Source organism: Plecotus auritus (assembly GCF_963455305.1).
Source record: "Plecotus auritus genome assembly, chromosome: 7".
NCBI lineage: Eukaryota > Metazoa > Chordata > Mammalia > Chiroptera > Vespertilionidae > Plecotus > Plecotus auritus.
In genome coordinates, this window is record NC_137774.1 from 47,339,000 (window position 1) to 47,364,960 (window position 25,961).

Below are 25,961 nucleotides of genomic sequence, written 5' to 3' on the forward strand. Positions count from 1 at the left end.
CTTGGTACACATTAAAATTGGTTGCATGGAATTGAGGGTGCATTAAACACTTTACATCTCTCAGAGTATTCATTTGCCTTCTATTAAAGTTAATTCATTGCCCACTTCATTTTTGTCACATCTCTGATTGCACCCAGTCGGAGCTTAACAAATGTTGAATAAATGAATTAGCACTATAAAATTGTAATTAAGAGACACAGGTATTTTTAGATTGCAAATTCTCTGCAGATTTTATTTCTCTGATATTACAGCAATGTGTGACAATGACAAAGAAATTCACATTTTGTGCATTTCTTTGGTCACCTTTCAGCATTAAAATGAATTATTCTTCACTTATAACTTTTGTGTGAACCTCACGGCTCTTCACCCGCAACTTGTTGACCTGGGACTCAGCGATGTCTGCCCGCTCTTCAGCCTCCTCCAGCTCGTGCTGGAGTTTGCGGAATTTAGCAAGATTAGCGTTGGATTGTTCCTCCTGAGGGGGGAAAAAGGCATTAGAGAGTACAAGAACATTTGACATTTCTGATTCTTATTTATTACTAGAAGCAGCTACAGAATTTGCTTCATGAATGAGAAAGCAAAAGGTTCTGCTGTTGGGCCACAGGATCCCACATACTCGCCTCAATGAATGCATGGGCTTACAACCTCCCTGTTCCATCTTTCGTACTTAACTCTTCCAGGAAAACTTAAGATGCTACAGTGACCACAGGGAGATCAACATAGTGGAAATCTGAATCAATCTTGTTTCTTTGAAACAAACTTTTATAATAGCTACAGTGGTAGCATTGGGTGCAGAAAGCCTTAAGGAAGGTTTCTGAATTAACAGGGTAAGAAAGATAACTGCACCCAAATGAACAAGAAATGTCCAGAGAAGGATTTATCATGAAGTTAAATAAGACTTAAACTTCAGAGCTCTCATTTACATGGTCTCTGTGAGTGCTGGGAATATAGGACTTCCAGATGGGAGTTGTGGAATGGTATAGACAGGAAGGAATTGGGTTGTAACCAAGAAGCAGTTCTGTGTGAACATGTCTGGAAAATTGTTAAAGAGGTCTTAAAAGAAATGAACCTGAATCTCAAAGGCTCCAGTAATTTGTGATAAAACTTTCTCATTCTAGATAAATTCTCATTTTCAAACATAATTTTGCATTCCCAATTTTATGTTCTTTGCCTTAAAGAATGCCTTTTAAATTCTGTAAAATTCAGGCTCCACAAAACCTGGACTTGCTCCTGAACCTTTCTCTCTCACTGTGAAGATACTCACAGCCTCTTCAGCTTGTCTCTTATAAGCTTTAACTTTGGTTTGTAATTTGTCCACCAAGTCCTGCAGCCTGAGAACATTCTTGCGGTCCTCCTCAGTCTGAAATGAAAAAGATAGCAAATAGATAGTGTCATTATTTGAAAAGAACTCACTTTTTAAAAAAATTTTCTTTATTGATTATGGTGTTACATATGTGTCCTTATTCCCCATGACCACCCCCCCCCATCCCCTTCCTCATGCCCTCACCCCCCTGGTGTCTGTGTCCATTGGTTAAGCTTATATGCATGCATACAAGTCCTCTGGTTGATCTCTCTCCCTTACCCCCACCCTCCCCTACCGTCCCCCTGAGGTTTAATGGTCTGATCGATGTTTCTCTGTCTCTGGATCTATTTGTGTTCATCATTTTATGTTGTTAATTATATTCCATAAATGAGTGAGATCATGTGATATTTATCTTTTATTTTCTTGAAAATAAAATTTAGAAAATATGGAAAGGTTGATCACCTGGTAAGTGAGTTCCTTCACTCTTCTCTCATGTTTGCGAAGACCTTTGACTGTCTCCACATTGCGCTTCTGTTCATTATCAACCTCGTTTTCAAGCTCCCTCACCTGGAAAAGAACAAAGGTGTTCAACAATTGGCTGTAACTAGCTGTGTGAACAGGCTGGGAATGAAGTGGTGGAAACCCACTCTGGCCTCCAGCTTTTGGATCTGCTTCTTCCCGCCCTTCAGGGCCAGCTGCTCAGCCTCATCCAAACGGTGCTGCAGATCCTTCACCGTCTGCTCCAGGTTCTTCTTCATCCGCTCCAGGTGGGCACTGGTGTCCTGCTCCTTCTTCAGCTCCTCGGCCATCATGGCCGCCTGGTTAGTAAAATCAAGAAAATAAGGAAACCTGGTCATGGCAAGTAGCACAAGTGTGTCAGCAAAACAAACGTTCATCTTACTCACATCAGTGATGGCCTTCTTGGCCTTCTCTTCTGCGTTGCGAGCTTCCTGGACAATGTCCTCCATCTCTCCCTGGATTTGGGAAATGTCTGTTTCCAGCTTCTTCTTGGTGCTGATCAGGCTGGTGTTCTGTTTTAAATTAAGAAGAAAGGAGGAAAGCATATTTAATTGTAAATACTTACATTATCAATTTTATTAGTGCACATAGGCATAAATTATTGGCCAATGAATTCTTCAGAATAAAAACCAAATCAAAAGTTGATTGTAGGTTTATGCCTTCTGTTCTTTCTTCTCATTATTCTGTTATTAAAAATTCCCTTGAATTCTTCCAGGTAAAATTTAATTTTTTAAAAATTTATTGATTTGAGAGGGAGAGAGAGAGACATCAATTTGTTGTTCCATTTATTCATGCATTCATTGGTTGATTGTTATATGTGCCCTGACTAGGGATCAAACCCTCAGCCTTGGCGTGTCAGGACAACACTCTAACCAACTGAGCTGCCCAGCCAGGACTATTAAAATTTAATTTTTAAAATATATTTTTATTAATTTCAGAGAGGAAGGGAGAGGGAGAGAGAGAGAAACATCAATGATGAGAGAGAATCATTGACCAGCTACCTCCTGCAAGCCCCCCACTGGGGACTGAGCCTATATCCTGGGCATGTGCCCTGACTAGAAATCGAACTGTGACCTCTTGGTTCATAGGTCAATGCTCAACCACTGAGCCACACCATAATAATATATGTAAAAATAATAGAACATACAAATTAGCAAAAAAGAGACAAAGAATAATTATACTCTCCATTTATCACACTTTTGTTTATCCTTCTGGATGTTTTTAATAAGATGATCATGTTTATATATTACTTTTAAGTTGCTTGTATTACTATATTGTGAACATCTTTCTGTGGCAATAAATGCCTACTACAATGGCTGCTTATTTGCTATTGTGAGGAGAAACCACCATTTGTCGAACAAATATATATAAATGCTGAATAGCAGTAATGATTATGTCCATGAGTTTGAACTTAAGAGATTTTTTTATATCCCATAAAGTTAGCTTTATGTGTACACATGATACATAAATATTACATGGGCTTATTTTGTCTCTTTTTTATTTGCTTATCTTTTTGCCATTTAGAGTTGCAAGAGACAATATGGCCACCAATGTTGTATATGTGGTTATTAATAGGGTTTTTTGTGTCCTTTTATTAATGTTTCTAGAACTCAAAATATTCCCCATTGATATGATTATGCCGGCCCATAAATATACTTTTGAACCAGCTAGGCCCCAGAATGTATTTATTGATCTACATTTTCAGAATTCCAAAACCTTGCCAAGATCACTCCTGACTTTATGAACAAGCTTATTCTCTAAAATTGTCTTCAGCTTCAGGGAGTGCATTCATCCATAGTCTTGAATCTCACCTGGGTGTGCAAGAGTTGCACACGCTCATTAGCATCCACAAGCTCTTGCTCTGCCACCCTTCTGCTCCTTTCAGTCTGTTCCAAGGATGCCCTTAGCTCTTCAATCTCAGCCTGCATCAGGTTAGCTCTGCGCTCAACCATGGCCAGTTGTTCTTTAAGGTCATCTTGGCTTCTGATGGCATCATCCAAATGTAGCTGGGTGTCCTACACAGAAAGAGAAAATGGCTCTTGCTCATGCTTCAATTAAAGCAAATACCAATTTAGGGTCATATACACACATTGATCTTAGTAACTTAGAGTATGATTAGATAGGAAAATTCTGCAAGTCCCTTTAATGACAATTTTTTGTAGCCTAGAGTAGCAGTTCTATTTAAAAGAATATGACATATTATTTTTTAATTCCAAATCATAGAAAAATACTATGGTGTAAGCTACAAAATTTTGGATTAGGAAAGTATTCTTAGATATCAGCTAATCTAATGGTATCGTTTTATGTACATTGAACACATGAAGTCCAGATAAATGAAGTGATTTATGTGTAGTGTGTAACTAATACTTCTCATCACTTCCTCTGTCTCTTCACCTGTCACCACTTTGTCTTCTCTTCAGATGACAAAATGAAGTCTGTCTTGGGCCTTCCAGAATTTAGGTATTTTTTAACTGTGTACATAAAAGTTTCAACTGATCACCATATTATTTGGATAGTTTATGGCATATACTCCTCATACAATATTAAAATTTGAGTTACACAATGACACCCAGACTGTATGATACCATGTGTGTTTCCTAATGTACCTTCAGTATTCCTTGGGTGTTCCTGTAATTCCTCAGGGCCTCAGCAGCCTGGCGGTTGGCATGGTTCAGCTGAATTTCCATTTCATTAAGGTCTCCCTCCATTTTCTTCTTGATCCTCAGGGCATCATTTCTGCTCCTGATCTCAGCATCTAGGGTGCTCTGCATGGACTCCACAACTCTGAGATGGTTCCTCTTTAGCTGATCAATTTCTTCATCTTTTTCAGCAATTTTCCTGTCAATCTCAGATTTCACCTGATTTAACTCAAGTTGGATGCGAAGGATTTTGCCTTCTTCATGTTCAAGAGATGCCTTTTGAAAAAGCAACATTTAGATTACCTAAATGTAAAGTTCAAAGAGCTTTTTTTGTGTGTGTGTGCATTATGATTTCTTCAAGAAGGCATTTTAAAAACTCAAGTTTTTATACATCTTAATTTAGCCCACTAGTTCTGCATTCCCAAGGTACAGTTCAGTATTTCTCACTGAATTATATGAGTTATCCCCTAAAAGTTTGAAACATGATTGATCTCCATTCCTATTAATTTTTCAACTTATTTATAATGTATAGGTGAGTAAATGAAACATGTACCTCTGCTTCCTCTAGGGCAGCCTGTAGTTCACTCTTCTCTTGATCTATTTGTTTTTTAATTTTCTCCAATTCATGGATATGCTTTCCTCCCTCTGCAATTTGCTCAGTCAGGTCAGAAATCTCCTCTATAGTTTAATAATAAAATAACAAATTCAGTTGAGAAAAATGAAAAATTGGGAAGAAATACCTCCCTACCATTTTTTAAATAGAATGATTATAAAGACTCACGTTGTAAATTCTTATTCTCTCTCTTTAGTGTTTCAAGATGGTCCAGGGATTCCTCGTAGGCATTCTTGATCTTGAACAGCTCAGTGCTGAGAGAACGGGACTCCTTCTGGGAGGCCTCAAGTTCAGCCTGAGTTTCCTCCTGCTTCTGTTTCCATTCTGAAAGGACCTGGAAAGCAGTAAATCATCAGCCAATGTCAGGAGAGAGGGAGACCAAGTAAGCATTGATAAAGGTTAAGCAGGCTGGGCCACCTTGTCAAAGTTCCTCTGCTTCTTGTCCAGGGCTGCGCAGGCAGCATTAGATCTCTCCACATCAAGCATGAGGTCCTCCACTTCATTCTGGAGCCTCTGCTTTGTCTTCTCAAGGGAGGCACACTTGGCATTCACAGCTTCTACGTGTTCCTCAGCGTCCTGCAGACGCTGGGCCAGCTTCTTCCTGAGAAATAGATCAGCGTGAATGACTAACAGCGTCAAAGCTACTGCAGTCAACTTGATAAAGCTGCTCACTAAGAAATCCTATTTTTCCCATGATTTTTGTTCCTATGTCTACAAACCATTAAGGTTTTCTAAAATATCTTCTCAATATCCATTTTATCTCTTCTAGAATTCTGTTTTCCCTAGTGAATTCTTATCTTCATCTCAGGGGTTGGCAGACATATTTATGAGGCCATTTGTGTGTGTGTGTGTGTGTGTGTGTGTGTGTGTGTGTGTGTGTGTGTGTGTGTGTGGTGGAGGTGGAGAGAGAGAGAGATTGAGATTAAGCACTTTAGCTGGTTGAGCAATGGGAGGATGTGAGGCAGAGGTTGAGAAGAAGTGACAACCACGAACAGAAGTCATACCATCAAAGAATGTTAATATTGAATAAGATCCTTTTACATTTTCGTCTGTCCTCTTCACAAATGAAGAACCTAGCCCACAGTGACATGTTCAAGGTCACACAATTAGTAACTTTCTGGCTTTTTATAGCCCAGAAAATGAATATTATTCCATTATTACACTCCCCAAATATCCTCCAATCTTACTGCTCTCTTCACCGGCCCACCTTACTGCTCTCCCAGCCCACACTCTTAATCTAGAATATCCCCTCTGCAAATGCTTGCCAAGCCCTCTCATTCTGTCTAGTTCTAACAAATACTGATATAAATCATATTTAGGGAAACTGCCTTCACTAGGAATATAATGGTTATTTTCTTTCCATGTGTAACTCCCATGAGTTTTATTCCACAACTAATGTGTGTTATTAGTGAAATAAACTCATTGATACTGGTTGTTAGTTAAATGATAAAAGAGTATGATAGTCTTATTCTGAAATTTTAATACTCCAGGTAGAGATAAATTGATTAGTGTTAATTATAATATTCGTAACAATATAACTGCAACAGATAGTCTCAATGTCTCTGTTTTTCCTTATATGAACAAAAAATTAAATCTACTTAATTCATAAAGGTATATTGATAATTATTAATTCATTTTGGTGGAAAGAAATTAAGATGCTTTTGTAATAGGCCAGAATGGGGAGAGGGCTCTGTTCTTGGCCCATTTTTCCAAAGGATATACATGAGGCTGTAAGGAGGAGAATATGGTAGAATCCCTCACTCTGCAGTAAAATAGACTGAAATCTTTTGCCTATCTCTATGCCCTGAATATTCTCTTTTATTTTTTTCTTTGCTGTTTTTAAAATTTTGTTTCTTTCCACTCCCTCCCCCCCACCCTAAGAGCCCGTACTTGGCCTCTTCCAATTCCTCTGTGCGCTGGATGGCATCTGTCTCATACTTGGTCCTCCACTGGGCAACCTCGCTGTTGGCCTTAGACATTGCCCTCTGCAGCTCGGCCTTGGCTTCCTGCTCCTCCTCGTACTGTTCCCGCAGCAGATCACAGTCGTGACGGGAGGACTGCAGGGCGTGCGCTAGAGCATTCTTGGCCTGAATCACCCAAAAAGTATAAGTTTATGTTCTGATCATTGATATTCTCTATGTAAAGTTCCATAGTGCAAAGTTCAAGTGATTGAAAGAATCATTTGGAGAATTCTCACCTTAGACTCCTCTTCTAGCTGCCGCTTTAATTCCTCAATCTGTTGTGTAAATGCTTGTTTGCCTCGAGATAGCTGAGAAACCAGAGCGTCTTTCTCATCTAGCTGTCGTGCAAACTCACCTGTGAAATCACAAAACGTGAGTGATTTAGTTCTGTTGTCTAAGTGAAGAATAATTTAAAGAATGAAATAACATTAGAAGTCTCTTATTTCATACTAGAGGCCTGGTGTACAAAATTCGTGCATGGGTAGGGTCCCTAGGCCTGGTTGGCAATCAGGGCTGATCAGGTTCCCCGCCTCCCCACCTCCTCCTTCCTTGTTCCCTCAGTGCCCCACCGCAGCTGCTGCCACTGGTCACCAGCCATGTTCCGTGCCGCCCCCTGGTGGTCAGCACACGTCATAGTGAGTGATAGAACTCCCAGTCTCATGGTCAAACTCCCGAGGGGACACTTTGCATATTAGCCTTTTATATATAGAGATGATGGAAAGAATAACTCGAGGTTTGATGCTGTTGAGAAGCTTATTTCTTGGTCTTTTAAAAATGTGTGCACTTTCTTTGATATCTTAGGATGTAGGGGTTTTTGAGTAATGCTGAGGCAACAAAAGTTTTCTCAGCTCAAGGAGCTTAATTTTCTTCTATTTATAGCTAATAAATAATTGTTTACCACCTCACAATAAAAAGATGAAAGAATAACAAGTCAATGGTAAGTGGGTGGACATAATTTGTATTTGATAGGTATACAGTGGTTGGAGCTGGCCTTTCATTCTTCACCACTCCACAGGATGGTCATATTTATTTACTGACCTGATTCTGTATGTAGACGTGCCCTCTGGGCTGACAATTCATTTATTAAGCGTTGTTGCTCCTCTTCCTTTGTTTTCACCTCACTAAGCTGGTCCTCTAATGTGCGGCACATTTTCTCAAAGTTTATCTGTGGTTGGAAGTACAAAGCAATAAGATGGTTTGTTTCTATTGGTATGTCTGGTATTTGGAGATCTGTAAGTACTTGTGGAAGGGGGCTGAGTTTTATTTACTTTCTGCCTGGTGCCCTGCATGGTGCCTTGCATGTAGAGGCACATAATTTTGCCTGAATGAATAAATAAATGATTATGAAAATGATATTGGAAATGATTAGAAAACACACATCATTTAGATTCTGTATAACATAGAATATGGTTTTTAGATAATTTTTTAATTGCATTCTTTTGTAAAGTTTAAACTGATTTGTACATATAAATGAAATAATTCAGTTCAATGTAGTGATACCTAATGGAAATAATTTTAATATTTGAGGTAACGAAGTGTGTACAGTTAGATTAAATTGTCATATACAAACTTGATCATTTTGAATTGTTGCAAATAAAGATGAAAGGGGACAAGTTAATAAAAACCTTAGCTTTGGAGATAGTCTCCATGTTACTAGCAAGGTCATCGATCTCCATCTTCATCTCACTCTTCTCCTTCTCCAGTTTCTGCTTGACCCTCTGCAGGTTGTCTATCTGCTCCCCAAGTTCAGCCACACTATCCGCGTGCTTCTTCCTCAGAGCAGCTGCCGTGGCTTCATGCTGCAGGGTGGCCTCCTCCAGGTCTCTGCGCATTTTCTGGAACTCAGCCTCCCGCTTCTTGTTCATCTCAATCTGGGCTGAAGTTGCCCCACCAGCTTCCTCCAGCCGCTCGCTGATCTCCTCCAGTTCCCGGGAGAGGTCAGAGCGCTGCTTCTCTGCTTTGGCCCTAGAGGCCCTCTCTGCCTCGATTTCCTCCTCCAGCTCCTCAGTGCGGGCCTGGGAATAATAACATTAATGTGAATTCATGGCAGTTTTGATTACTCTAATGCCTAGAAAAGGTGGAATTTATGACTTAACCTGTAACTCCTTGATCTTCTTCTGCAGCTGCATCCCAAGGGCCTGTTCATCTTCAATTTTGCTTTGCAGATTGCTCATTTCAAACTCTTTCCTGTTATAAGAGTATCACATTAGCTCACAGTCAATTCTCCTACCAGTCTTCTTGTCTGTGTATAATTGAATGTCTTTATACTGCTGGTGTTGAGGAAATGAGTTGTGCATGTTTTACTTGTCAAGCATCTACTATTTTCATTAAATAAAAAATGGAAGATGTCTTTTTTTTCCATATGCCATGAAGTACTATTTTAGAAATCGTTAAAGCATGTATTTCATTTGAACTGACAGACAATTAGAAGGTTACAATTGAATTATTTCATACTCACTTTTTTATTCTCTCATCAAGTTGTTGTTTGTCATTTTCTACATCCATTGTGGATTCTTGGGCCAATTTTAGGTCACCCTCTAGTTTTCTCTTGGCTCTTTCTAAGTCCATGCGAAGTTTCTTTTCTTGTTCCAGAGATCCTTCAAGCTAAAATTTTAGTGGGTTTTATTTATTTTAGTTTTTAAGCATTAAGAATATGTTACTAGCCTTCAAAGATACACAGGAGAATTTTAAAAGATACACCAAATAGCCTGAACTTTAGTTATTATTCCCAAATCAGTACTTAAAATTTATGAGCATCATTTATGGTTATATGTTACATTCTTTATTTCATCTTAAGGGAAAACACTGGCTTTTTCACACTTACATCATCCACTTGCTGCTCTAGCTTGGTTTTAGCTTTGGTCAGGGTGTTGACTTTGTCCTCTTCTGCCTGCAGGTCATCCAGGGTCTGCTGGTGAGCCTCTTGGAGGGCCTTCTTCTCTTTGGTCAGCTTAGCTATAGTTTCATCCAGGCCTGCCATCTCTTCTGTGAGGTTTTTCACCTTTAGATTTGAAAAATTTACAGGAATGTTAATGACATCCTGCAGTCTTGATGAAAAACATGGTACTATCTTAGGACATGTCAGCCTGATGGAAAATAGAAACTACAAACTAACTCAGGCCTATGTAGCTGAATAATAATGGGAGATAAAGATAAAGACTAAATAGTTGACATAATTATGACTATTTCCTTATCAAATTCAATAATTTAAAGATAAAATTTCAATTTAAATATTTTAGTAACAAACTAACACCTGCAAATACTCTAAAATGGATCATGATTTGTACCTTGTTCTCTGTGGCATGCTTTTCCTTTTCAACCTTGGCCAGTGTCAGCTCAAGGTCATCAATGTCTTTCTTCAGTTCTGAACATTCGTCCTCCAGTTTCCTCTTCTTGGCCGTCAGTTCAGCATTGATCTCTTCCTCATCCTCAGCTCTCTCAGTCACCTCTTTGATTTTGGCTTCAAGCTGGATTTTGGTTTTGATCAGCTGATCACATCTTTCCTCTGCATCAGCCAAGCCTTCAGCTTCCTGAAGGGGGAAATGAATTATTTTTATTTGTCTAAGCTATATCTGAAAACACATGCTAATTTATTAGGTGGAAACTTCAATGACTCAACCATTTTGGTCAACACATATGCCAATTAACTTGACAATTCTAAAAAATTTAGGAGGATAAAATGTTAGTAATTTTAAATTATAATGATTAAATATAGTAACAGATTTCCTCCAAATATCCATCCATGAAAGGTCAGTAATGAAAGAACATTCTAATCTAAAAGAAGGTTCTATAAAGAAAGGAAATTGTCTGTGGATATTTTTATGAGTTTTCTCACTGATGACCACATATGAACATATGCAGCATAATTTGTGACTTTGCATCTATTGCTTCTTAAGGTCTTAATCTTAGTATTTTTGAAAGGCAAACAATTACACCAAATGTTTCAGTGGAAACAATTTAATTATAAACTTTAAATTAAAAAAAATTCTCATATCAAGTCAGCTAGTGACTGGATAGGATGTGGCTGAACTGTGCAATGTACAATACTCACAGATTGAACCTGGAGTTGTAGTTCGTTTTTCTCTTGCATCAGAGCAACCATTTTCTCTTCAAGTTCTTTCCTTTTTGCCTCTGATTTAACCAGATCATCTTTGGTTTTCTCAAATTCTTCCTTCATGTTGGCCATTTCCTTCTCTGTCTCAGCACTCTTGAGGAGGGGCTTGATCTTAAAATACAGCTTCATCCAGGGCCAGTGCTTCACATTCATGAAGGCACGGACATTGTACTGGATGCAGAAGATGGCCTCTCTGTAGGAAAGAAAAAAGATGCAAATGAAAAAGAAGTCAAATGTGTCCATTCCTCAACAAAAGTAATGAATTCATTAGATTCAACTATTAAAATGTGGATGTGGAGAAGGAGTACTTGCACTTGATCCCTCACCTCCTTTCCATCATCTTCTTGAACTCCACTCTCATCAGGAACCCTCTGCACATGGCTTGAGTACGTGTGATGAGTTGAGCTAGCTTATCATCTCGCATCTCCTCTAGAGTTCCCAACAGGCCAGCTTTAAAGAAAACCTTGCCGAAGAGCAAAATAAATATGTTATTTTCATTCATGAGAAAATCCAAAGGAAATGAAGTTATGATAGATAGGTATTTGCGTTGGTGGTACCTTGGTATGACCGAATTTGTACTGGGTGTGGTCAATGTCAATAGAACCTAGAAGTTTCTCAGAAGCCTTCTTGCTGTCAATGAACTGACCCTCTGGGATAGCACTTGCATTTAGAATCTTATATCTGTCAGAATAAAAAGAATATTAAAATATGGCTTATCTTTACTGAAATAAAAAAGGTAGAACTCTCGGTAGCTGTCAGCTGTCATTGACAAAATTATTGATTGATTTTTAGAGGAACAGATTGCATTCAAATAAACAGTGCTTTATTTGAAACTTGCAAAAATATGATGAAAAACTTATGATCCTATAAACTAAGACTTCTTTCTTTATGATCACCTTTCAAGTAATTGCATTTTAGTATTCAAGGAAAAGTGAAAAAATGTTTGAAATACGTGACAATTTTGTTACAGACTAGCACATTGAAAGTGATAAATAATGACACAAACCTTTGTTTGAAGTCTGCATAAATGATTCTGCTTGGGAATCCCTTCCTACAGATGCGGATGCCTTCCAGTACACCATTACACCTCAGCTGGTGCAGGACAAGTTCATGCTCCATGGCCCCTAAAAGAAAGATATGTTTTGTGTCTAAAAGTCTAATGAAAGCCCTAGCCGGTTTGGCTCAGTGGATAGAGCATCGGCCTGTGGACTCAAGGGTCCTGGGTTCGATTCCGGTCAAGGACATGTGCCTTGGTTGCGGCACATCCCCAGTAGGAGGTGTGCAGGAGGCAGCTGATCGATGTTTCTGACTCTTTATCCCTCTCCCTTCCTCTCTGTAAAAAATCAATAAAATACATTTAAAAAAAAAAGTCTAATGAAAAGTCACACTGGAGTCTTATTTGGATATCAGAAATATCTTACCAGGAGTTTTAGTTTCATTGGGAATGAGACAGCGTACAAAGTGGGGGTGAGTGCTCTTCAAGTTGGTCATCAGCTTATTTAAATTCTCCTATAAAACCATATGGAAAGTTTTAGGGTAATTTCTAGTGGCATTTACATAAGAGTCCCTGTCAATGACCTGTAATTAATGAGTTCCTATTTCACGTTTTAATGAGCTGTCTCAATGAAGAACAAATCATGATAACAAAGAGAAATAATATACATGGTGTACAGATAGAAAATTATGGATTACACAAAAACAGTCAATTTAATTTTATTTTTCTCAAGCACTGCCAATCAGAGAAAATTTATATTGAGACTTTGGTCATATGAAATAGATGTAACTGGATACAGTGGTTGTTTTTAAGAGGTTCGATTTCATATGAAATTTGCTTAATGCCAGATCTTTTAGATTTGGGGCTTAAAGAGCATGTAGTTAATTTATCATAAAGTTTGATGTGAACAAACACAGTCTGGGTCTTCTTGTTAAATTTTAACTGAGACATTTTTCAGATTATTTTTAGTACATCACTACTTTTTTGTTTCACCATATATTTCTTTAAAAATTTTGAAGTGATAATCGTTTAATTTCTTTACAAAAGTAATCATTTGGAATTCAAAAATATATTGTACCCTAAAAAGAGCTGACACTGTCTGGAAAGAAGAACCCTTCTTCTTGGCACCTTTCTTTCCACCACCACTGTCTGAAAAATAAAATAGAGAAATTACAATGAGTTGTAACAGCCTTGTAAGTACTCTCCATAGACATTAGAACAGTCACAATTCCCTTTGTAATTTAAATGTGCAGTCATTCATTTGTATTATTCTTATTCTTTTTGTATCTCTCCTCCTTCAATTCTAGATTTGGAAAATATAAGCATTGACTTGCATTATGAGCATTCAGGAAAATAACAGCAAGAAAAGAACTGTATATAAAGGGTAGATTTGGGGAAGGGATGGGATTTCTTTAATCCAAAAAAGCCGTCTATCTCCTGGAGGAGTGGCCAGGGAGACAGAGTGGTAAGGCCTTAGTGCACACAGCACCCAGAAAACAGGGAGGTTGCATGCTTGGTCCTAACCTGCAGGGAAGTCCTATTTTCTGTTAGCCTATGCTTTCCTATGGGTACTTGTATATCTGGTCTTCAGTGACTGAAAAGAGCAGAACTTTAATTTCTTTAGCACTAGTGCCCTAACAAGAATTTCCTCTTCTCCAGCTTAGATGGGTCCTTGAAGGAATCAATAATATTAAAATGATAGAAATGAGATGTATGATTCTGAGCTAGTCACTTAACTTCTCTGAGTCTCTATTTTCTTATTGGTGAAAGAAAGCCATGGACTAAATGATCCATAGTGTTAATTTTAGTTCTGGTCTATGATTATAAGAACCTACCACACTTATTAAATATCCTTAATTTCATTAAATCCATATTGGCCAGTATTTTCATGTTAGCTTTTGCTATAATTGTATCTCTGACAAATAGTGTATTTCTTATTTGTGGCTCTAGAAGCATATTTATAATATTAAAATGCCTATCAGTAGATGAGTGGATAAAAAAGCTGTGGTGTATTTACACAATGGAATACTACTCAGCTGTAAAAAAAATGAAATCTTACCTTTTGTGATAGTATGGGTGGACCTGGAGAGTATTATGCTAAGTGAAATAATCCAATCAGAAAGACAAGCACCATATAATCCCACTTATATGTGGAATCTAATGAAAACAATAAACTAACAAAATAGAAAGAGACATAGATTCAGAGAACAGACTGACAGATGTCAGAGGGAAGGGGGTTTAAGGGCTGGATAAAAAAGGTGAATGGATCAAGCAGAAAACCCCCAAGCTCATAGACACAGACAACAGTATGGTGACTACCAGAGTGAAGAAAGTTGGAGGAGGTAGTAGAGAGTAAAGGAAGGATAAATTGTGATGGAAGGAGACTGGTGAACACAGATGATGTATTAGAGAATTGTGCACCTATAATTTATAATTTTATTAACCAACTAGAGGCCCGGTGCATGAAATTCGTGCAGGGGGGGGTGTCCCTCATCCCAGCCTGCACCCTCTCCAATCCGGCCATGCCCCCCTGGCGACCCAAGCAGAGGCCCTGGTGTCTGGGATTTATTTATCTTCTATAATTGAAACTTTGTAGCCTTGAGCGGAGGCCAGGGCTGGCCAGAGCAGGCGGGAAGCTTGGCTTCCTCTGTTGCCGGGGAAACCCAAGCCTCCTGCTCGCTCCGTGGCCGCAGCCATCTTGGTTGGGTTAATTTGCATACTCGCTCCTGATTGGCTTGTGGGCATAGTGGAGGTACGGTCAATTTGCATGTTTCTCTTTTATTAGTCTAGATGTCACCTTAATAAATTCAATTTTAAAAATTACCTGCTTCAGCAGTTGGAGCCCCAGAGAAGAGGAGAGACAGAGTCTTCAATCCAGACTTCTGGTACAGGCCAAGCACAGTCTCATTCAAGGGGTCCTTGTTCTTGTCAAGCCAGCCAGCAATGTTGTAGTCCACGGTGCCTGCGTAGTGCACCAGTGAGAAGTGGGCCTCAACCTTGCCTTTGACAACCTTGGGCTTTTGGAAATTGTTGGACTTTCCAAGATGCTGTTCATACAGCTTGTTCTTGAAGGATGCATCTGTGGCCTTGGGGAACATGCACTCCTCTTCTAGGATGGAGAAGATGCCCATAGGCTAAGAGTAGAAAAAAGGTATAATAGTGATGAGTCCCTCAGAAAAAATATGCTCCAATAATTTATGTGCTTGATGAAAACCTGAAAATATAATGTTCCAAAAGAAGACTTGGAATGATAAGAAATTAAATAGGCATGATACTAATTTATTGCCTTCTCTACTACTGAAATTTGAAACAATCAGGTATCAAGAACATATGGGAAATATGTTTGCTAGAAAGACTCAATTTTTTTTTTAGAAGCCCACAGGTGCTGCTTGATAAACTTCATGTTCAGAGTATAAAATTAAATTCTGAAACTGCCATTTCAAAACTGAATTCTCTCTTCCATAAATGTATATATCTAAATACTTTCTTCTCTACTGACAGTGAACTTCCTTCACCTCAAATTTAGACATGATGAAAGTATGAAGAGAAGAGAAATTTTGGATAATGACTAGAAATGATCCATTCCCAGGGGAAAAGTGCATCTCATGTGTATCATTAAAACTATTTGTACTCTAAGCTCTGTTCCCCACAACTGTGGAGTTACGTGATACTAATATGGTTTTGCTTTATAAGCAGATTGACTCTTTTCAGTGGCAAATTTGATAAGTAAGCCTGATTTAACATTCAATGTTGATGATTTTGCTTTAGTCACAAATTGTCTCCCCAAAACTATTTTGGGTGTTCCAGAAACTGAAATACTACAGAAGAAAACAAATGCCTTTTCTGAGGACTGTATAGTTTTGATGAATAGTAGAGATATTATGTCACCAAAGTAAAATACTTTTCCCCAAATTGGGCAGACCTACTCTACTTCTATGCTCTCATCTCTCATATATTTATGAATTTTGACATTAGCATTTGAAATTTTCCTACATGGCAGTAGCATTTACTTTTCCCACTGATTAGAATAGGGTTCATACATAACAATATGCCTTATTGTTATCAGTAGGTACATGATGAGTTCCCACTCCAGTTTTGAAAGTGTTTTGTGATTGTTTCATGAATTTTAACATCTTCATAACTGATATAACTATTGCTCTATCCCTTGATAATGGGGAAATTAGGGCTCATATTCCAGATAAGGCTATAGAAAGGCTTATTTATTAGTCATCATCAACTTACTCAGTAGTCATCATAGTCTTAATTACTGCAACAATTGAAGAGTTAACTTTCCAACCTTTAAGACATCTTGACATATCCTGCACATGAAGAATTACACATGCACAATAAACCATACTGGGTTCACTGGAGGGAATTACAATACTCAGAAGACTAGCTGTAATTTCATTCCTTTCTCCCATATGCATAAGATCATATAGGAATGACACTGAGGGAAAATGAAGTGATTAAGTGGGATAAATGTGACTGTTTATGTGTGTGCTGTAATCATTTTCTACAAACTACTTTTTTCATTAATAACATCACTTGTGACACACCTTGAGAGTGCACAAATCTATACTAATAAAAGGGTAATATGCTAATTAGACCGGACATCTTTCACACAACCTTCTGGACGTCCTTCTGGACAAGGCCATAGTGGCGGGGCCGAGGCAGAGGGGGTTAGGGGTAATCAGGCCAGTAGGGGAGAGCAGCTAGGGGAATCAAACCGGCAGGGGAGAGCAGTTAGGGGGATCAGGTCGGCAGGCAGGTGAGCGGTTAGGAGCCAGTGGTTCCGGATTACGAGAAGGATGTCCAACTGCTGGTAGTTGGACATCCTCCAAGGGGTTTCCTGGACTGGAGAGGGTGCAGGCCAGGCTGAGAGACCCCCCCGCCTCAGTGCATGAATTTTGTGCACCAGCCCTCTAGTATACCATAAAATGCTACTGCTTGTTCTTTGAAAACTGGGATTGTGGTTTCAAACATAGGAATGTGGACTATTTTTTCGTCATGTTTTAAAGGCTTGAAAAGTCATACAAACCTTCTCAATGAGCTCAATGCAGGCAGCCAGGTCCATCCCGAAGTCAATGAACTCCCACTCGATGCCTTCCTTCTTGTACTCTTCCTGCTCTAGCACGAACATGTGGTGGTTGAAAAACTGTTGCAGTTTCTCATTGGTGAAGTTGATGCACAGCTGCTCCAGGCTGTTGTACTATAGGAAACAATAAATATAGGAAATTACTCATAACTTAAGTATTTGTAATCTATAAAGCAGCTAATAATATTTCTTTCTGAATTTAAGGCATATGATTTATTAAATTACAAAGGTTCTGATTGTTTTCTTAACATATGACATAATTCTAAACAAAGGAGAATTGATTCCTCAGTACTTTGCTTCCCAAGTAACTGCATGAAATCATGCATGTCAGGCAAAATGCAGCTAAATAAAGACATCTTTTAAATATCCTCATTTAATTTAAGAAAGTGTTTTTATGCACATCTGCGTGGATCTGGGATTGATGTTGAGTACTTTAACCATTCATGGACTAATTTTGAGACTTCTAGACTTAAAAGACTAAAACTTTCTTTTCTATTTATACCTATTTACTAGTTTTCATATCTCTCCAAAGACCCTTCTTTAGTACAAATTCCATTTTGTACTTTTTGTATAGATGAAGATTTTAATATCCCTTTCAATAATTTATATAAAAAGTAGGTAGAAAGTTAGGAAAGATATAGTAGACTTGAATGACAGAATCAACTTCACTTGACCACCTGACTGACGTTCACTCAACAATGTGTAGCAGAGCACACATTTTTTTTAATTTTTATCATATAAAATTTTACATCTTTAATATAACATACAAAGTATTTCATAATCTAGCCACCCACCCCATAATTTTTAAGTCTTACCTCCTGAAAACCCTCATCATGCACCCCATTTTAAAATAATTATTGAATTTATTGGGCTGACACTAGTTACTAAAATTATATAGGTTTCAGGTGTACAATTCTATAATAAAGCATTCATATGTTAATTGTATGCTCATCACCCCTCGTCAAGTCTCCTTCCATCACCATATATCCCTCTATACCCTCTTCTGTCTCTCCCCCCAAGTCCTTCCCCTCATTTAATCACCATGCTGTTGTCTGTGTCTATGAGTGTTCTTTTTTCTTAATCCCTTTACCTTCTTCACCCAGTCCACTAATCTCCCCAACTTGTTTGTTAATTCTCTATTCTTTAAATGACTGGGGATTTGCATTTGTTAATTTTCTATAAATTCATTACTCACATCAAAGATTTCAAAGCCAGCAATGTCTAAGACTCCAATGAAGTACTGCCTGGGCTGCTTGGTGTCCAGCTGCTGGTTGATGCGGGTGACCATCCACAGGAACATCTTCTCGTAGACAGATTTGGCCAGAGCACCCACAGAGTTGTACACCTTTAAGAACAAAGGAAATTTAGTTTTTTAGTTGAAAATAATGATGGACCCTTAAGTCTCCTGTGGCTCAACTGAATCTGGGGGTTTAAGTCATGTTTACCTGCTGTACAGTCTGGCCTTTGGTGACGTACTCGTTGCCAACCTTGACCCTAGGGTAGCAGAGGGCTTTGAGCAGGTCAGCAGAGTTCAGACTCTGGAGATAGGCTGCCTTGTCAGCAACTGCATGAATAAAGGTGAGGATGGTGAAACCAATCAAGGCTTATACAACTGAAGGGTGACTGACAGTGACACAGGAAAAATATTTTTGCTTGAAGAGTAATTTAGAAAACATATTCATTGCTGAAATAGCTTCAAAATTGCCACCTTTTATGCTAATTTTAGTCATTTTTTTAGATTATAATTTGGAACTTGGATAATTGATGCTCTGTGTGATATTTAAAACATATCTAAAGTGGGCCATGATAAAAGTAATTTGAGAAACTCTAACTTAGGGGTATAGTGACAGCAAACTTTAGATCTGTTATTTTTTCACTGAAATAAAAAATATTTTAATCAAATAGCAAATACTAGCTGGCAATAAGTCAGTGAAGAATGGAATGGGCAGAAATCCTATCTCCACAAACCTGCTCAGTCATGTAAAACACGAGGTAGTATGTCCTTTCTTCCCCCTAATACTTTTTCCCATCACCAGGTAAGTCAAAGAAAATAAAAATACGATCTGTATCTCTTGAGGAGCTGAAGATGTCAGTTCTGTCAATCGAAAGATACCAACAGGGAGTGCTACCTTCAGTGCCATCTGGCTCAGCTTGCTCTTCCCTTTGCTTTTGCTTGAATTTCATGTTCCCATAATGCATCACAGCTCCTGTGAGCTTGTAAATGGCCACCTTTTCATCAGCACTGAAACCCAGGATGTCCACAGCACTCTGAGAAAAGAGTTGAATTTAATTCACCTCACAATTATCACTATGGCAGACTCAGGATACTCCTCCCACTTTTTTCTTATCACACTGTCTTAATCTGACTAACACTTTTTCATTCTCCAAAGGCACTCATATTCATCACCATTTTGTTCTATATAGCAACACCAAGAGGTATGTACGTCTTCCAGTTGAGTCATGTGGACAGTAAAGATGTTATATGACTTGTCCACACCCACTCAGTCAGGACTCAGAGGCAGTGCTTTTCCCATTTCTCCACATTATTAGCCTGGACTTGCTGCACATCATTCTTACTGTCTCAGGGCTTTTCTTGCTCTTTTCTCCAGCCTCACAAATCTGTGTTTGCTCCTTCTTCTCCTGCATTGTCCTAACCTAATACATATTCAGAGTCTGCCTTTCCACCCTAATGTGCAGGAAGGATGCAGTTGGGAGAAGGATATGAGGGCAGCAGCAATGGCCTGAGTTTTTCTCCACATGCCTGTCTGATATCAGGCCACAGCTTAGCTGACCATGAAATACCTGGCAGTGAACTTCACCTGATCATTGTTCATGTAGGGAACAGACATTTGTGGAAAGAAATTTCTTCTTTTATTGAAATATATTTGTGTCTTTTTTTCTCTATCAGATTTTGATTCCTTTCTTAATTGCCCATGCCAAGCTTTGAAAAATCTTATTCAATGGGGCAGGCACAGGGAGGAAAGTATGGTTATTTACCACTCTGTTTCCTCTTTCCTCAGATTATTGCCTTCTGGCCCCATCTTACTGACTACCTATCTACAGAATTTAGACATTACTACAAAAGTCCTGGAGCGAGACTGCTACATTTTTTTAACTTCTGACACTAGCGGATATTTCTCAACTCTATCACGTTTGGACATACGTATACAATATGTTATAGAGAAAGAGCTGGTAAAGGCACACACATAGTTCATAGACTCCTTGAAAATAATATTTTAAAAGAAAATTATAATTGCAAGGAACTTTAAGGTACTATCTTGGGAATATTGGGATATTCCCATTGGTATTAAAGTTAATAATCGAAGAAGATTGATAATTCAGAAATTCAAAGGAAAATACAAAATATGTATAAAGAAAATAAGCCAGAGTAATAAAAAAAAGAGGGAGAGAAAATCTGTAGTTCCAAAAATAAATATAAAGGCTTCATAGAGTCTCAAAAAGAATATTATTGAGGTAGATAATCCATTTCTTCTTATACTGCATAGGGAGGTGAAGCATATATTATTAGCCCTTAGAGGTATACTTAAAACAAATTTTGTGTTTACATCTGATTATAAAGGAAATGTGGGGATTTCATATTTAGTTACAAAAAATTTAAAATACTTTCCCATTTCTTTCTGACATCTTTCTCAGATTCTTGGGTCTAGGGTCTGCCATAAAATAGAAGAGAAACATCACTATTGGAGTACAAAAATTAACCAAAAATGACTGATACGATAAAAAATATTGAGTCAATTAACCAAGGAATGAGAAAGACCTAAGATTTATTATAGACATTTAAAGTTTCTAATACATGTTGGTGGGCAAGGGCATTGAAATATCTTGTAATTTTATTCCAGAGGAAGGAAAGCCTGACAGGCAGGATTGCCTATTTATATTCTTTCTGCTAATGCTGTCTACTCTAATAGAGGAGAGTGTTGTATCCTGGGAAATGAGTTTGGCTTTTCTTGCTTTGTATCTATTATTACTTACATCTGTGGCCATCAGCTCTTCTTGCTTTGTATCTATTACTTACATCTGTGGCCATCAGCTCTTCCTGATCATCAATGCTAGGCACTGTAATTTCACCTTGACTAACAAAGGCAAAGTCATATGGATTGGTGGTGATCAAAAGCATTTCTGAACACATGGAAAAAAATAAATATAGACAGAGTTACTTTGGTTATAAAAAACATTTCAGAGGGACTTTTTAGAAGGGCTGTCATTATTTCTTGGTAGAAATCAAAGTTATTTCTTACCAATAAGCTCTGGTTTCTTGTTGGACATAATTTGATAAAATATGTGGTAGCTTCTTTCAGCCTTTAGCTGGAAAGTAACTCGGGACTTCTCTAGCAAATCTAGAAAGTGAGATTAGGCACATTTAAAAATGTCATAGTGGAAAAAGATGAAAATAAGATGTTTAATATGTACTCCAAAGAAAAAGATACTCCATCACTTCTATTTATTAACTTACATGTTTCAATATCTGCAGAAGCCAGTTTGCCTGTGGCACCAAAATGGATCCTGATGAATTTACCCTTAAAGAGGCAAAGGACAGCTTATTGTACATATTAAAAGACAGACACTAGTTCTTTATAGCTATGGACAAATAGATGCAAAAGATATTGCTATCAGATGTATAGGAGAGGCAGTACTAATTCTCATATGAAAAGGAAGACAAGTCTGACCAAGCTTCCCTATCTCCGGGTCTGTTTTTGTTCATCAGTTTATGTTGTTCATTATTTCCCTTAGATGAGTGAGATCATGTGATACTAGAAATACACTTAAAAGAACTGAGAATGAGACAAGCAATAATGGTTATGCTGAGAGGCAAATGAATCAGTCCATAGTGAGTTTCTTTCTGGGCCAACAGTTCTTTTGAGTCCCAATTTCAGTGTCAAACAGTTCCTTATGTGTACATGTCCTCAGAGGGAAGGTAGGGGAGGGAGAGGGAAGGGGGAGAGATCAACCAAAGGACTTGTATGCATGCATATAAGCCTAACTAGTGGTCATGGACAACAAGGGGGGTAGGGGCATGCGTGGGGAGGGGTTTGGGATGGGAATGGGGGGATGAGGACAAATATGTGATACCTCCATCAATAAAGAAATTTTTTTTAAAAAGCAAAAAAGAAAAAAAAAGAAAAGGAAGACCAGAAAACTTACAAAACGAGAGGAGTTGTCATTCCTCACAGTCTTGGCGTTACCAAAGGCTTCCAGTAGGGGGTTGGCACTGATGATTTGATCTTCAAGGGTCCCCTTAAGATAATTGAAGAAGGTACATAAAGAAACTCTACAAAAGATGAGTTTAGTCTGCTAAAATAACTTCTCATTGATCTTCCCCATTCTTCTTTCCCCTTTTATAGTAGTCTGTAACTTTTGGGTAAGATTTTCTAAAATGAGTGAGGAGGACAAATGGTGGGGAGGACGACACTCCAGTGGCATGGTCTTGATTTCCATATCCTCGGGCCTACCTTTCCCCCTAATTAAATGGTTGTGAGAACTTTTGTATATTGAACCTGCCAATATATTTCATTCTCACAAGTCCTTCCAAGAGTTATTTTCCAAATCTGGCATTGCATGCAATTGGTTGCCATGATTCTGAAGTACTGTGGTCACATTGTAAAAGTCTTTTAGTTCTTCCATCCTCAATTGAACATCATACCCACCTGCAGTTTTCCACCAGAAGCAGGCTCTTCTTTTTTCTTCTCTCCAGTAACTGCAATTGTTGCGAAGTACTGGATGACACGCTTGGTGTTCACAGTCTTCCCTGCACCAGATTCTCCACTGTCAATTACAGACAGAAGAAAAAGTCAGAATCTAAGGCTGTAGAAGTAACTGCTACAAGGATCAGAACTCAACAGAAAATAAAGGCATGAAATATGCATACGTAATCAGGATGGACTGGTTCTCACGATCTGCAAAAGAGAAACCGAAACCCAAGATGTTTTAAAAAATCACAAAACGTGGCACATAGACTAATACAGTATTTTTAAACTCAAACTTGTCTTTTAAAGCTCCCCACTTTCACAAAAGTAATAACTATATCAATTGGTGCTTTGCTATTTTCACAAATACTTTTAAAAAATAAGTATCAAAAGATGTGCTAATTAGTGTGTGAAACTTCAATTTCCTTTAATGTGATAAAATATGTAATGCATTATTTCACCATAATAGCTATGTGAATAACCAGTATCAGGTGAGTGAATAATAGTTTCATGTCCCATCAGTCATCTAGTTCATAGTTCAGAATCCTGTCATGATATTAATTAGTAACTGTGAAATTTCAAGGTTTAATCTTTAGAAGAGATGATATAATTAAAATGCATAGTTGATGCCTAAATTTAGTTAATTTTGAGCTGGAATTTGCATTGATTAATTTGGATTTTAGCATAAAAATCTAAGCAAAATTCCTTATATTTTTGGAACTGGTACAATTCATCTATATATATATTACCCTTATTTTATTAGTGCTACTAGAGGCCCAGTGCATGAAATTCATGCATGGGGAGGGGTCCCCTCAGCCCAGCCTGCACCCTCTCCAATCCAGGACATCCCTCTCACAATCTGGGACTGCTGGCTCCTAACTGCTCACCTGCCTGCCTGTCTGATTGCCCCTAACTGCCCTCTCCCCACCCTCCACCCCCCCGCCGGCCTGGTCGCCTTATGCAGCCTGCTGTTCAGTTGTTTGGTCATCCCTCACTAACCCCCCTGCCAGCCTGGTCACCCCATGCAGCCTGTGTTTGGTGGTCTGACTGGTTGTTTTGGTTGTGATGGCCCCTGGCTTTTTATATATTAGGATTATCAAGTGTGTGCTGAACATGTTATTTTCAAAGTGCTGGTCCTTTGTCTTCTGTGTTATCAGTATACAAATAATTTATAAGTGGTTATGGAAATTGTAATTATGGGCTGGCTCACCAGTCAGCATGTTCTGATAGGCGTTGTCGGAGATGGAGAAGATGTGGGGTGGGGCCTCCTGGCGCTTTTTGCCTCGGTAGGCAGACACCACCTCAGGGTTATACACTGGCAGCCACTTGTAAGGGTTGACAGTGACACAGAAGAGGCCCGAGTAGGTCTGTCGGGAATGATAAGGTAGCTCAATCAGTAGTCACATCATTAATTTGCCTTGGAAACATGGAGAGATGGACCTAAGTAGTGCATTAAGGGACCTAAGCCTTAAGTTCTCATAATGCTTAATGGTTTCATGCATTTGCTGCCTCCCTCTCAGGCCAGTGCTTAATAGTTTCTTCCATTTGCTGCCTCCCTCTAAGGCCTGCTGCTTCACAAAATGCTTCAGTTTTCCAACTAATTCAGTTTTAAGTAGAAGGCTTTCCACATGCACACTTTCAAATACATCAGAATTTACAACACTAACCAAATGATTAGTCTTAAGATAATATTGCCATAGCCAAGTCTGAAACTACAGTCTTTAATTTGTCTTAGCTAACACAATTCATAGAGTTATTAAAAGTAATGTCAAGGGGTGCTCACGTAGATCATCCAGGCTGCATAGCGCTCTTTGAGGTTGTACAGCACAGCGGGCTCGTGCAGGTGAGTCATCATAGCCATGTCCTCGATTTTGTCATATTTGGGAGGGTTCATAGAGAAGACTTGGTCATCCTTCACTGTGACAGTCTGTTAAGAAAAGAAGGAGCCAATGTGTATCAACTAAGTAGTAGAAAAAGATCATTTATGCTGCTCCCTCCTTTTTTTTTTAAACTCACAGTTCCTCCTTCAGTCTTGACCGTCACCTTCCCCGCTTCCCTGCTCTGCACTGTTGCTTTCACATAGGACTCCTTAGGATCCACCACAAAGACAGAATTCTTGGCATCAAAGGGCTTGTTCTGGGCTTCAATTCGCTCCTTTTCAGGTTTTCGGAGGTAAGGAGCAGCCGCCCCAAAAACTGCCATCTCAGAGTCGGAACTCATGGCTGCAGGTTATTGAGGGCAACACAGCACAGGACCAGGTGTACCTGGAGGGAAGAAACGCAGTTGTACAAGGACCCAGGGTGTGGATGGGCATTGTCTTATCACTCTTACTTGTGGTTAATGGGCTTCATGGCCATGCTTATTTCCTCACCCCTGCTTTTTTTTTTTTTTTTTTTTCCAGAGAGGAAGGGAGAGGGAGAGAGAGATAGAAACATCAATGATGAGAATCATTGATCGGCTGTCTTCCTGCACCCCTCCTACTGGGATTGAGCCCACAACTCTGGCATGTGTCCTTGACAGGAGTCAAACCAGGGACCCTCAGTCCACAGACTGACACACTATCCACTGAGTCAAATCAGCTAGGGCCTCACCCTTGCTTTTAGGGATCACTCCTGTGTCCTATGTAAAGGTTATGAAAGATTAGATCATTGATTTGAAAGTCTTATACTGGTAGCTTAATTTTTGTGACATTTTTAGCCTCCATTTTATCTTTTATATCAATTGAGAAATGTGGAGGAATTGATGTTTCAATCAGCAACATTTGTAATGCCCCAAGTGTATTCAGAACTTTTTCTCTTTATGCTTTTCTTTTTGTTCCTTTTTTTCCATACACCCCCATTTTTGACATTGTGATGATACAAAGTTGTGGAAAACAACTGTGAACAATGGCTTCACAATCTAAATGAACTTATTTGAAAACACTCAATTATTTAAGCAAATTTCCTTCCTGCCTCAAATGATTAAAGTTGGATGTATAAACTGTGTGTACAAAGATATTAAAGTTAGATGTATGAAAGG

The 25,961-nt window shown here is 38.6% G+C and overlaps 1 protein-coding gene across 2 annotated transcripts; it reads right to left on the reverse strand.

The window, feature by feature from the left end:
- Positions 1-208: 208 nt before the first annotated feature.
- MYH4 (myosin heavy chain 4) lies at positions 209-25,163 on the reverse strand (the record flags this gene model as incomplete). 2 transcript variants are annotated; one of them, XM_080682202.1, is made up of 38 exons in its annotated part: positions 209-475; positions 1,265-1,360; positions 1,766-1,870; positions 1,951-2,121; positions 2,209-2,334; positions 3,634-3,837; positions 4,429-4,737; positions 5,015-5,139; positions 5,243-5,408; positions 5,492-5,675; positions 6,965-7,161; positions 7,272-7,390; positions 8,074-8,200; positions 8,661-9,050; positions 9,132-9,222; positions 9,494-9,639; positions 9,860-10,036; positions 10,323-10,565; positions 11,087-11,342; positions 11,476-11,612; positions 11,707-11,830; positions 12,156-12,273; positions 12,571-12,658; positions 13,222-13,292; positions 14,968-15,277; positions 17,182-17,352; positions 18,434-18,583; positions 18,684-18,802; positions 19,368-19,506; positions 21,275-21,378; positions 21,498-21,596; positions 21,713-21,776; positions 22,402-22,494; positions 22,905-23,022; positions 23,126-23,153; positions 24,154-24,310; positions 24,727-24,870; positions 24,960-25,163. In XM_080682202.1, the coding sequence occupies 38 exons, from the start codon at positions 25,161-25,163 to the stop codon at positions 323-325; spliced, it is 5,823 nt and encodes a 1,940-aa protein (XP_080538328.1). In that variant the 3' UTR covers positions 209-322. The 2 variants fall into 2 exon arrangements, with proteins under 2 accessions (XP_080538328.1, XP_080538329.1); XM_080682203.1 differs by having other exon boundaries at positions 22,911-23,022; positions 24,960-25,145.
- Positions 25,164-25,961: the final 798 nt, after the last annotated feature.